Here is a 14377-nt window from a genome sequence, read left to right on the forward strand (position 1 = left end):
GTGAGACAAGTATTTATTTTTTCTCCTACAGATACCCTTTCCTTCCACCAACTTGTGATCTTACAGCTATGGGAAAGTTCATTAACCGATTTATTTGTGCTATGCTCCCATTCACCCAATGCAATCATCCTTTTTTGTGTTATTTTTGCTAGCATAACTTCCAAACAAAGCACAGTAATGAAAAATCCTTTCATTGGAGGCCCTTGAGGCCCCTTCTGGCCTGTTCCATAAAACCTGTCTGAAAGTTAGATAATACATGTTAACCTTCAAAGTGGAGGTATATTAGAATAATTTTTCAATTTCAGAATACAAACTATTTGCATAACTTGTTTGGTAGTGACTCATATAGAGGCATTTTTGTTTTCATGAAGATTCGTAAGTAAATTAAATACTTATTTGAATCAGAAAACCTACATGAATATCATTTATCTCTCTGCAAAACTCTTCATAGTCTTGATCAAATTCGGTGTTCCGCTGATCCAAGAAATTGTAATGCTTTTTCTTCATGATGTCAACAATGCTCTAAACAATTTCACAGAAAAAGAAAATTATCAAAAAAAAATGCCTTATCAAAAACACCACCTCAAAATATTTAGCATAACAGGTTATGCACATGCACATTTTACCTTTACCATTACTTACCAGTATTTGCTGAGCAATATAAAGAAACCATTTAAATTACATATTTGGAGGAAACAAGTTGGTGCAATGGCCATATGAATTTAAATTATATTATTTACTTTTGGTTTAAGTCAATTAGAACTAGCAGAAAATTCAGACATTTGCTTTTCAAAGGCATTTGTTACCATTAAATATTATCTCATGCAGAAGTTCATCATTTCTATTTAAAAGTTAACAAAGTTCAACAAAGAAAAATATTTACACATCAGTACTTTCCATGTATTTAAATTAATTGGCTCCATAGAAAAACAGATTATTCAAAAGTCATAGTATGATACAGCACATTACCCACCCAGGACCTATTATTCCTGGCTTCTTGTATATAACTGCTATGTACTCAAATCAAAGTACATCTCAATCAGCACCTCCCCTAAGCTGTACACACAGTTGACAGATTTCTGATGACGAACCACTGTTCAGCGTCCTAGTTACCATAGCTCAACACAAGGTATTTTCAAGCACAGCAGACTTCCACTGTTTTATTTTAAGTCAACAGAACTTCAGTTTTATTGCTTTGCTGTAAATAAAAATGCCATCTTTTCCTCTAAAAACAAGCAAATCCTAGATAGAAAATAAGTAGTAAAGCATAAAGAACTTCAATATAATAACTTCCTACTTTAAAATTTTTTCAAGTCACATAATCAGTCATGTAACTATAGCTATGGTCCATGTCAAATACTTCAGTACCTCAATTTTGTCACTGTTTAAAAAGTACAATCAATTTCTGCCCTTTATGCATGCTATCCAGAACCTTCCATGTCATACTTTCTATCTAAGCACATATAATTTGCCCTAACCCCTTACCCAATGACATTTATTTCACATTAACTGGTTCTCACACAAAGCTCTTACTTTAGTACTTGAATGCAGTCGCAGATAATGCAGTGTATCTTTATGAAGTTTGCAGACTGCATCACAGCCTAGGCTAATGGTCACACGTGCCTTTTCAAATACAAATGCCCAAGTGAATGAGATGTCTGTGTTCCAGCCTACAAAAACAGTACGTTCATAGCATGACTTAAATTCTCAGCAACCTGAGTTGCTGAGAAGCCTGCTGGCACAACTTCATATAACAACTCTCAGTGAAGGGACCAAAATTTAGAGCAGCCCACATATATAACCACATGGAATAGTCTTGGACCAAGCTACCCCTCCAGTGGTGCCCAGACTTCTTCTGAGAAGACTACAGAAGAGAATAAGGAGAAAACTGGCAACTGAGAAGGATGCAGACAAAGAATCAAAACCTCAGATGGCAATACGGTGTGAATTGAACAAGTGGACTGTGGAATGCTCGCATTTTACCCTATGGTTATTTAACTAAAGCAAAGCAATTTACTCATGGCCATAATGAAAAGGAAAGGGTAAAGCAAATTAGAATGCCACGTTTGCCTGTACTGCCACTGTATCATATGTGATCTCTAAAAGCAGTCTACAAACTCCATGTATTGAATACTGATTCATTTTAATACTTATAAGTGTCATAATTATGATACTGCATTAAGGAATATATACAGTAGGTTAACTCAGGCCCCAAAAAAGCAGGAACAACTCTACTTGCTAGAAAAGATGTAGAGTACAATCACCTAGAGTACAGATTTTAAGTAAATTTAGTAATCTGTTTTGCTGGAATTAAGCTCACTATTTCCTTAATGAAACAAAGTAAACCTGAGAGCACAAAGGGGTTTTTTTGTTTGTTTTGGTCTGTTTAAGTTACTTATTTCAAGAAATCAAAGTTATATGCTTTTGTATTTATCCAGGACAGAACTGGCGCTAGTTTCACCCCAAACTGCAAGGAACATCTGACTACAGCATCAACCACAGCATGGCAGTGGAGCCAGCATCAGTGGCAGGTACTGATCAGGTACCCATAGAATAATGAAGAAGAGACAAAACCAATCTGCAATTTTGGTCACAGTACACTGTCATAGATAAAACATTTGTAAAGAGAGAAAAGCGGTGCACTTCTCACTTCTTCTTTTGATCATAACACAAAACCATGGCTCCAATTACTCCCGCTACAAAGACCCCCATTTTGTTGCTTTTTTCAATCAACTTTGATTTTAACATACCTCTTTCCCATGACCACCTCCCCCTTTTCATCTTGTCTGCTCACTTCCTCAGCATTCACACATTTACATTGCTACTGCCCAGCAGTTTTAGCACAACTTACAAATTTAATTTTTCTCAATAAACACTTTAAATAATGATTAATTATAAAAATTATTAAAGGTCAAGTCAGGCTGACAGGATATCCAAAATTCATTGTGTACCTCGTATTTCATGATCATTCCTTCCAATCCCTCTATCTTAGACTCCTGTAGAACTGAGTAGGTTTTTATAGCGCTGAAAATATCTATTATCTTTATTAGATGTCGATGAAAGGTTTCAAATTTTCCAAATATATACACCTCACTAAAATCAAACTGTCTTTCAGCTGGATTTTGTTCCAATTTCTCTTTTACCTTGTGAAAGCAATTTTGATACTCCTAAAAATAAAGAAGAATTTAAAAGGCTGTCAATCATACAACAAAAGGCACTGTAATCAACTAGAACAGAATTTATGAAGCTATTACCCTGACTTCATAGCAAGTAGAAGTTTCACCAATAAACAACCACGAACACTGTAAAGACAGTAATAGAATTTTTCTCTGAAAACTAACCCAACAACACCATTACAGGATCACACATTTCATCAGACTAATGAACGGCCAATGTAAGTATTTGTACATTCCATCCTTAGCTAGCATGAAATTCTGGTCCCTCCATTTTAGAGCAGGGCTTCATGTGTATATTGAATGTGTTTCATGAATATTCAAGATGACAACCTAGATTTCTAGTTTCAGAGACTGAAAGTAATGACTGAATGCTGAGCAGTTTTATTGAGTAATAATTTTTCAAATTTCCAAAATCAAAAACCTTAAGTTTGAATGTTCCTCCACAGAAGCTTCCAGTTTTCATTCTGCTGTCTTACCCAGGCAAAAACCTTAATCCAAACATGTTAAAATTCAATTCTTCCCAAAGTCAGATTACACCAGCAACAGATTTCCTTGAAATGGTTTCTTTAAAGAATAGTTCTCTTTAAAATACAATGTTCATTATTTCTTATTACATGTATGTATGAATAACCAGACTTGGAGATATTAATACAAAGGGCCTAGAATTTCTTAAACTATCAGTGTTTCAAATATTAAGTTTTAATCTATTGATTTTCTGAAAGCTATTGAAACTAATTATACTCAAATAAAAACCTAACCTTTCAACATATTTTAATGCAGCAACTGAATAAATTGCTTAATCTCTATAGAAATATAGAGATTTACTACTCGTTGCTGATGGTAAGACAAAGTTATATTAATTTGTGCTAGAACTATGCAAGACTTCAAAGGGTATCAGGATAAAGATCTGGTCTTCCAAGCACATATTATTAGAGAATCAAAAACGTAACAGTGGAGAAAACCTAATATGAACCTTCCAACATCCACAGGAAGGTTATAAAGAAGACAGAGCTAGGCTCTTCACAGTAACATATGGACAGAGGTCAAGAGGCAATGGACATTAATTGAAATAGAAGATGTTCTGACTGGATATAAGGAGAAAATCTTTCATTCTAAGGGTAGTCAAGCAGTGAAAAGAGTTGACCAGAAAGGCTGTGCGTTATCTCCATCCCTGGAGAATTTTGAGAAAGGACTGGATAAATAAGTTCGATCTCATATCTGCCCCTGCTTTGGCTTTGAGCAGAAGAGTAAATTAGATACCTGCAGAAGACCCTTCCAAGCTGAATTATCTTACAATCTTATGTTCAAAAGGAAACAAAAAACAAGAAGAAAAAAATAATTCCCAAAATTTTCGTGGAAGTGTGTGCTAAATAAAAAAAGCTATCTTCCCAACAAGTCTTTGCAACCTGAGCAACTGTCCTTTCTAGAAATATAGCTTGTCCACGCATCTTTGGAATAGATTCAGCTCAGTAACTTCCTCTGTCTTCATTTCACACATCCTTCCTTATCACGTGAGAGGAAACTTTCTCTACAAACTCATGCACAAAAATCCATGTAATTTTCATACAAGCAGCATAGCTAAGTTCAGCTAAGCATCGAGATACCGTTTGTGGAAGATCAACAGGCACTGGACTAAATTCCCTGTCAGCTACAATATAAATGTTCTAGTTCCCAAAGGTATTTTTTGGTTGCTTCATTTGACTTCATTATAACAGTGCGTCCCCACATAAAACAAAATTTTCCTACTCATGCCCTCGTAAATCTCACCTTGCATTCTATTTTCCATATGTTCTTCCCACCTACCTGTTTAAGTCTAATGGCTGCTTGTATCTTTTCCATAACTCTCTCCTGAGGTTGATTCCAAATGGTGGCCATATTATTGTTTGTAATGTAAGATTTGCATGCTGTGATCATCTGATTGGTCACCTAAAAGCAGTTTAACATTGTGAATAAAACATTTCAAGACAAAGTAGATCTTGCCCTTCTTTCAGTCTCATCCTATACCTCTGACACCACTATCCTAAAGCCTGCAAAACAGCAATTCCAAATAGAAGCCACATAGATAGACTGCCCTCCTTGCAATATGCAATCTCCAGACCATTACACCACCCAAATATTGTTGATTAACCCCACTCATCCTGGACATATCCACCTTGTACCAATCTTGAAATCACAGTGAGGACTACAAAGTCGTAAGACTTTGGCACTTCTGAAATCAAAGGTAAAATCAAGGACCCATGAAAACTATGATCATTAGAGAACAGGTTGTCCTTCCAATACCATTTCCTTCTTTATGCAACTATAAGAAGGTTTAAGTGTGAGATATATAAGTATATAAATGTTTCTATAAAAAACAGTTCACCACAAGCAAAACTCTTTGTAACATAAAGTTCCTCAACCTATTCCTGTCAGGGTTGAGATTAGCCCCAATTTCAGGAAGTCTGAACAAATTCCCACAACTCCAGTCGTGGGAATTTTACAGACAGTAAAATAAGTTTAAGTTTGAAGTAGCTTTATTACTGCTTCCGATTCTCTACACATTCAATAAGTGGCCTTAAATTAGCAAAAATGCTGCCTCTTCAATTGCTTGGTACCTTTGCGTTTTCTATCTCTCACTCAAACAACAAAACAAGAAAAATTCTGTGAAGATTTCCTTTCTCGCTGTAGCACCAACCTTCACAAACAGTGATGATATATTTTCAGACGTGTTGTAATACCTAGAGATACTCTGAATCATCTTAATTGTATTTATGAGTCCTGGAATAGCATCCACCATGGACACCTGGAAAGAAACACACAGTCTGAACTCTGCTCAGTACCTCTGTTGTCATTCATTAGCTCGACATGTAATCAGAGAAGACAGGAGCATTATGAACACAGCCTTCCTAATGTTTCTAATGTTTCCTAATGTTTCTGCCTCTGCCTCCCTATACCTCTCCTGTGGAGCTACCTGTCCTACTTCACTTCCTTAGCTCCCCAATTCAATTTGGGGGAAAAATTTTAAGCAGAGTTTTGGCTGGAAGAATTCTAGTCAGCAGGTGAAATTCAATAGAGACGAAGGCTTCTTCAAAATTACTGCTTATTTTCACAAAACGTGTATTTGTAGACTCTTCTGCAAACCCAATGCAAGCTTGAACGTAATGAGAACCCAAAAACTGCATAAAGCCTTACGGCACTCGATTGTATAGAACAGTACAACAACTTTCCTATAGTACTGGCATTTAGATCAATCATAAAAAATTATATACAATAGATAAAGTACCTGGGAGAAGGTGATCTTGTAGACCATTCTTTGGGGTGCAGGTATCCAGAAGCTGGCAGCATGAGTAGCCCGTGCTGAGTGGCCAGGGCTGCCCCATACAGCACACAGCCAGTTCCAGAGGGCTCTAATGGCCCCAGCCCGGCACAACTGAGCCCCTCAACCCCAGGCAGGCACCTTGGGAAAAGCCTGGGTCAGAAAGGGTAAAAAGCTTCCTCCTGGCAGCCAGGGCTGAGGGAAACGGCATGAGAAACAGCCCTATGAACCCCAAGGGGAGAGCAGGAGGAGGGAAGCAGGGGCTCTTGGCGCCCACCAGGGATTCCCTTGAAGCCCCAGGAGAGACCCCAGTGGGACAGATATTTCCATACAGCCCTTGGGAAGGCCCCAGGCTTCAGCAGAGAAAATTATGAGGAAGGAGAGGCACAGAAGAGCTGTTTTGGACTGACAGCAGCCCGCCCTTCCCCAGTTCCTCTATGCCACTCAGGGGATGGAGGTGTCTCACTACCCAAATCTGTTTTCACTGTCAACAAATTAAATTACTTCTGCACAACTCGAGTCTGTTTTGCCCATGATGATAATAGGCAAGTGATTTCCCTCTCTGAGTAATCCATGAGTATTTCATCCTCTATCCTCAAACTGTTGAGGAAGGGGAATAAGAGTGTTTGACCCCTGCCAAGTTTAACCCACCATACCCATTATAATTCTCCATACCCTAGTGGGTTTTTAGGAAGTTATATACAAGAAAAACGTCTTTTGCTAAATACTTTGAAGAGAAGCATCATCTCAAAAGCCCAGTAGTCCTGCCTTCAGCCCATGAATAGGCCAGACATTTTTCAGAGGGCTCCTCCCTACACCTGAATTCCTAAAGCAATGACAGTTTTACTCTACTGGCAAACTGTCTCTCAACAATTTACACATAAATATCAGTGAGGGAAAGGTTCACAGTCCATGACTCAATGGCTTCCACCTCAAGTGCTACATCCTCTCAAAACTAAACATCCCTGAAGCTGGCAGCACTTCCTTTTCTCAGTAAAAGGAGGGTGTTGCCAGTAAGGGGAGCACAAAGCAGATCAAGTTCAACAGACCCCACACAATGCTACTAGCAAGCACATACACTTCAACTGTTTTATATGGGTATCGCATTAACCTTTTGTCAGAGAGACTCAAACAGCAGATTGTGAAACACTGAAAGAACACTCTATTCTAATATCATCCAGTAAATGGAAACAGAGTCATACCATAGCTGCCCAGAGCACTGCTGGGAAGCAATTTCACTTTGGGGAAAAGCATGGGGTGAGAGAGAGAGAGAGAGAGAGAGAGAGAGAGAGAGAGAGAGAGAGAAAGAGAGGGAGCTAGGATGGTGAAAGATTTGAGTCTTCGTAGCTACTTGTTGTATTTCTCTGACTAGCAAGACAGAGTTATTGGCAAAACCAGTTTTAATAAACGCAGTCATCGCAGTCATTTGTCATCCACTTCAGCAGATAAGGGACAGTGAGAATCATGCCTCCTATCCCATACTTGTCTGGTTTTATTTACCTTTTGTTATTCTTGCATCATCTTATTAGTATGGTAGAAGAGGGTGATTATATTTACACCTTAGTACTTACATAACCTTATTTATGTTTTTCTAAACCAAGCAGCTGAAAATTGCCTTATAAACATTAGGATAAGCATGACATCACCACCAACACAAAGACAGAAGCTCAGCTAGGTTCAGGGTTTTTTTTCGGCTAGCATTAGGTTCACTTTCACCACCTATTTTTTTCTTTTTAATCACAAAAATTTCACTTCAAAAGCTTCATAGATACCACATCAAGGAAATAACAAGTAATTTAGTTAGTAACCAGAAATTCCCACTAGCCCACTTTCAGCATAACTGAGCAAAGTCTCAAACTGGAGATGTATATCTAAAATGTTATTTCCAAGCTGATCCTACAAAATAAACTCTTGACAAGTAATGCATGTTAAGAATTTAAAAGTTCTGCTTACAGGATCACTACTGTATAATGGGTCATAACATTTTTCCAGAGAATATAGATACTTCACATTATCCTTAGCTTCATTTGCTGCATCTGTGATGCGACTATCCAACATTCGCCAGTTCTAAAAACAGAAAATTGAAAAAATAAAACAACACATTTCATAAAAACTGGTTTGAGATCACTGCTTTGTCATTAGCCTTTAAATACATTTGAGAGCATAGACATGTTTACAGCTACACTTGTTTACTCAAGATGAGGAACAAGTCCTTGTTTCACTTCAATAATTTGCCTGTGCACACAAAGTTAATTTAGACCATTCAGCTCAACAAGTTGTCAGTAATAACGTCACATCAAACTGCTGTAAAATATGTAGATATCATCTGTTAACTATTTTTTACTATGGTGTGATGCATATATAACCATTTATTCATTTCAAATCTCTCATTTTGATGAGCCAAGACTATGCTTTATTCACTTATTTTCTGTTTGGGATGGGTCTTTAACCTTGTGTCAATGTGAGAAGTTATGACCCCACAAAAAGTTTGAAACAGAGACTGTAACAATAAAAGGAAGATGTTTAAAAAACAGAATATTTTATTTTATTTTCATTAAATACCCAGCTCATTAATTCAATTTGATTTAATAATCAACTTTATAAAGATTTCTAAGTATTTATTTCTGTTGAGCCATCTGGATGTAGTAAATTATCAGCCTCTAGACAAAGGGAATTCCCAGTCTTTTCCAAAAAAATTAACCTAGATTTAAACTTTATTTACTAAAGAGGAAGAATATGGAAGGACAAAGAAAACAAAAGCCAAAGATGCTTCAATATTTTCCCCACCAGCCACATTACATACATCACCAAAATAAACTAGAGTATAAAGAGCACTTCTAATCTTTACATCTGTCATAATTCAAAATCAAAACCTTAAGCAGTTTGGATTTGGCAGCAGCAAGAACTCCAAGCACCGCCTTCACATCTGGGCTCTTCAGTTGGTCCATAAGGTGGTCAAATTTTGACAATCTCTTCTTCCAGTAATCGAGCTCTGCTCGTGGTCCAAGGTCATCTACTTCTTTTCTCAATTGGTCATTTTCTGCAAGAACCTTTTATCATACAGTAATATTAATGAGTGATGTTAATTTTTTTTTTCTGCTCAGATTGCATGAATTAATTCACAATTTAGCTCCTATTATTAACCTCTCCAATAAATTTCCTAACTTAGCCACCACCTCACCTAAGGGAACTTAATTTTGCTCAGCCTTTTTAGTTTTTAGTTTTGACTTAGAGGGAGTAGCATCCCAAGAACACTGTTACAGACAATTAGACTTTATGAAAATAACCTGCAGAGCATGTTTTGAAGTACCATGTTGACCACTGAGAGTAGAGTTCACTGAACTATTGTATTCTTTTTGTTTTCATCAAATCCACTGGGTATCACTGTCTTCTACTTTAAGAACAGGTGATTATCAAAAACAGACTTGCCTTCCTATGTTTTTCTCAGTAAATGGAAAAAGCTATCAATTATATTCTTATTGAGGAGTAAAAGCACAAAATAACATGCTAACAGTATTTTAAAATAGAGGGATTGATCCAATCTAACTTTATAGAAAGGTAGCCATAGGCCAAGAAGATTAAGCGGATCATCTGCCAATATGCAGCTGTTCTCTTATTTCACATATATCCAGTGTATCACCTGTTGAATTTGTTTGGTCCATCCTTTCATGCAGACTTCTATTCTTTCAAGAGCATCTATGTTGTTAGCAACCATCACATAATCTGATGGTCCTCTTAGAGTTTTCAGATCATACATTTCACATTTCTTCAGACTGACCTAAAACACAAAAGTGTTAATAACAAATAATCCAGGAACTCTAAAAAGTAACTGGTTGTTCCACTTGATATGTCTTATTTCAGATTCCCACTTCAGTTTAATTTAAAGTGGTTTGAGCTATAACTGGACTCCAGAACCTGGAAAATTCAGCAGCCTGACAACTGTCCTCTCATGTTCTTTACTTCACAAAGGCTGAGTAGAAATTAACTGTTAAAGCAATTGTCTGTCATACATCAATCATTCCTGGTTTAAGAGTGGTCACAGCCATTGGAGAGTCAAGAAGTTAATAGCTCTAAAAAACTGGCGCCAGACAAACAAGAACAGAAGAACAAGAACAGAAGCACTTGCAGATTTGTTAAAGCCACAGATCAATACATAAAAAGTTACTGATGAAAACAAATGAGTTATTTTTTCTCCAGTTTAATGAAAGCAATTTTCATGAGTATTCTCTAACAGCAGTTAATTTAAAAGCTCCAGATCAAGAGATACTCTACAGCTAGCTCAATTGCTATGTTCCACATGAACATACTACCTTTTCCAACAGGATCTGCTGAGTTCCTGACAGCACACTAACAAATGCTTCAAGGGAATAAAGGAAATCCTGCCTAATACTGGAAACTCGTTGAGGTTCACCAAGTTCAACCCAGCCACGGTCCATAGTCTGTAAGGCTGGAATGAAGATTTCTGATAGCAACTGCTCAACACTTTTTAGTAAGCCATCTCGACCTACATTCATCATAGTAAAATTTACTTCCTGTAAAAGAAACACAATAGAAGTCACAAAATAAAATAAGATTTTGACATCATTATATTTATTCCAGTCCTATTGCCCCGAGGATCTCATAAATAACTAGTCTGCACAGGGCTCTTCAAACAGTAACAGCACAGTTCTTGCTAGCAGGGGCTGCAAGATTTGCACGGGGTCACAGCTTATCATACAACACTGAGGAAATAAAGATCTGAAAACAGTTTCAAAATACAATGACAATATAAAAGACCTCAATTTGTAAAGTTCAGTTTATGTGACTGTGTAGAATTATTTCAGCATGCCACTTCTAAAGCTATCAGAATTATATTTAATATAGCTATGCATATATATATGTTTATATAAAGGCTTAGATACCAAAAGAATTACAACCCACAGTTACTTTTGACTTGCAGTTTCCCAAAGATTCTCATCAAGGAACCATCCAAAACTCTACCCAGTTTTAGAGAGAACAATTCACAGAACATCTGCTTTTTAGACATTCTGAAAATGACTCTGAAGACTTCTAAAGTAAATTATATTAATCTCAAGCCACTTTTTCGCTTCATTAAAAGGTACCACAAGAATTTTTTCAGCAACATAATTTAACACCAAATGACTTGGATTTAATTGTCCCACACTAGATATGTTTTCAGATATATGATTTTTGGTTTTCAACTTGTCCTTCCTACTTTTAAGGTTTTTATCTAGTATCAGCAAGAGCTACATCATTACTTGTGAAGAAGTCTGCTTTACACATCTTTCAGATGCAATTAGCAGCATGCAAGCATTATTAATAAGGAGAAAATCTTCAAATGTTAAATAGCACACAATTGACTAAAAATCTAAGCCAGATCATTGGAAGTAATTTAAAAAAGAAATAAAAGATGAAGCATAAGACTTGAAAGCATATCTCTGTAGAAACCAAATAATAATCTGGTGACATAAGCCAGCTCACCCACCCTTTACTCATTTCTTGCCTTTCTGGGCAAAATACAGTTTTAAAGGTTTTCGTATGAGAGATGGGAGAAGTTAGAACTTGCTGGCTTAGGAGCTGTACTTGAAGGTTCCCATTTTGAAGTGTATAGAAAGTTTTCCACAACACTAAATTGTCGTTTACCCATCATTCTTATCCAATTACACTCCAATTAGTTTGCCTGCCACTGTAGGCTTCCTGACAATTTACTCTCCTCTCCTTGCTACTGGAGCACTTGATCCAGCTTTGTTCACTTCAGACCATCATAGATTTAAGGAGTCTTTCACCAGCAAAAAATTGTTTACGTAAAATTTGCATATACATTTTCAAAAATAAAATATTTTTTTGGTTTTTTTTCAATGGATCTGCTAGCACTTATTGAAACTTAAGTGTTTATTATTTAGATATTAACTAATTCCTCTTCATCATTCCAGATTGTCATACATTTTCTTCCTTTGCATCATTTGTAGTATGACGTGTCATTCTAGCAATTATACACTTCCAAGTTGCTGCAGCTAAATAATGTTGGGGTTTCCTTTCCCTCCTTTTTTGTCCTGTATTTCATTTAGCCAATCTGTGTCCTTTTGCTCATTCCTCCATGTCAAAGGCTGTCAAATTATGTGCTGAGAGCAAATACCCCAAGATGAAAATTAATTATAAGCAAGATTATATACAGTGATCAGCAGTCACTGACTCTTACCTGACAGATGCTTTCAGCTGTGATGGGTTTAAAAAAACTAGATCTAATGAATAAAATGCATACACCAGTTAAAGCAACTTCTTTTCCATCTGTTACAAATACTTTTGGTTTCTTCTTTGTCAAATGAGAATTCATTCCTGTTCCTGGAAGGCCAAAGTGCTCTAGAGATTGAAGCAGAAGAAACATTTTTAAACAACTGATTATTTATTCAAAGAAATGTTTTCTAAACAAACAGTTCCATCATCATTTGCGTATCTGAGTCCCAGTCCCCTGGAGCCACCCCATGAGACTATTCACAGAGAGTTCACTACATACCGAAGAACTATTTCATCTGGTTTTGTCATTCTTACATCAAAAACCTTTCATTTCTATTCATTTATTTGTTTTTCTAATCCTTCTAAGCAAAGGTTCAACCCTCTTGACATGGTTTTCTATCATGCAATTGCAGATAATGCTTTGTAGCTTAAAAAAAATAAAATCAGTAAAGGCAGTTTATCTCAGAGGAGCTATTATCAACTGTCTCCCCCCTTAAAAAGATATAGGCATAAGTCTAACACAAAAAAAATCCCAAACAGAGCGCTTCTGGAAACAAGGAGAGAGATGTCACAGCAGATCCTTTGAGGACAAACAACAACAAGAAAAAATACTCAATAAGGGACCTACATGTGATTTCCCTGTCCTTTCTTTTTCTTTCGCCCTCCTCGCTCCCATGTTTAGGCTGTTGGTAACTCTTACCAAGAGCCACCAAGAAGCACTAGGGTGTTTGGGGAAAAATAATTGTCTTAAATTGTGTGGGTTTAGCCATGTTACTTCTGTTACTAGTTTCCTAATGCTACCTCACATGCACATACATCTCAGTGAGACACTGCAATAATAAAAAGATCAAAAACCGAAATGTTGATACTAGTAGGTAAACGACAACATCAAAAACAAATGCAAGAAGTGACAGACCTCTTGCCCTTATTTCTTTCAGGCACATAACCAGCTGTCTGAGAGGTCCTATTTTGGATCGAGTAGTCATCCATAACTGCCCTCCCCACCATTTTGTTCACATCAACTTTCCCCCTCCCCTTTTTCATCATCAGCTTCTGCAGAAGTCCTTTTTGTTTACCTCATAATTACATCAAGGTCTCTGTCACCAATCAAACAGTCATGACTAAGAATTTATTCACTTGATTTACTGCCAATTAACATGAATTTGCACTGTCCTTTTACTTCAGTAGTTACAGAGGCTTGACCAGCAGTAGTCATCTTGGGTTTTATGGCATTCCCACAATGTACAGAGCTGTAGTATGTAGCATACTCTGCAGTCTCTCTAGAAAAGATGTACCATTACCGAAAAGGACGCCAGAAGTTGATAAACTGCCTATTAGAAATGCCACTCAAAGCACTGCAGGAAATCTGTATGTGAGGACGGGCATAAAATCAGACTTTGAAATGACCCCTTAGGGCTCTGGAGTAGATCTTCCTGAACTCAGAGATACAGTCTCCTACTCCGGAGGGTCTCAAAATACCTTGTAAGCACCCTCCACAGAGTCACCTTCTGCCCCAACAGATGCGTTCAATGATCCACATCAAGGTCAGAAAATCAGTTTGTATTTGAGGTGGTGTGCAGTAAGTGCCCTTTTCAACGAGATGCAGTAATACCACAAAAATTCACTCAACTTTACTGATTACTAGCCATCACTACAACTGCAATTTTTGCTT

The 14377-nt window shown here is 36.9% G+C and overlaps 1 protein-coding gene across 1 annotated transcript in view; it reads right to left on the reverse strand.

The window, feature by feature from the left end:
• The window catches only part of DNAH5 (dynein axonemal heavy chain 5), a 121879-nt gene that overhangs the window by 100492 nt on the left and 7010 nt on the right, over nucleotides 1-14377 (reverse strand). Inside the window, exons 4-12 of the mRNA XM_069853488.1 lie at nucleotides 12671-12831; nucleotides 10782-11003; nucleotides 10112-10249; nucleotides 9345-9521; nucleotides 8425-8538; nucleotides 5851-5958; nucleotides 4980-5102; nucleotides 2952-3167; nucleotides 415-522 (exon numbers count right to left, since the gene is read on the reverse strand). Coding sequence (XP_069709589.1) covers nucleotides 415-522; nucleotides 2952-3167; nucleotides 4980-5102; nucleotides 5851-5958; nucleotides 8425-8538; nucleotides 9345-9521; nucleotides 10112-10249; nucleotides 10782-11003; nucleotides 12671-12831 — 1367 coding nt within the window. The remainder of the gene's footprint in view (nucleotides 1-414; nucleotides 523-2951; nucleotides 3168-4979; nucleotides 5103-5850; nucleotides 5959-8424; nucleotides 8539-9344; nucleotides 9522-10111; nucleotides 10250-10781; nucleotides 11004-12670; nucleotides 12832-14377) is intronic.

The sequence above is a fragment of the Phaenicophaeus curvirostris genome, chromosome 3, assembly GCF_032191515.1.
Source record: "Phaenicophaeus curvirostris isolate KB17595 chromosome 3, BPBGC_Pcur_1.0, whole genome shotgun sequence".
NCBI classification, from domain to species: Eukaryota; Metazoa; Chordata; class Aves; order Cuculiformes; family Cuculidae; genus Phaenicophaeus; species Phaenicophaeus curvirostris.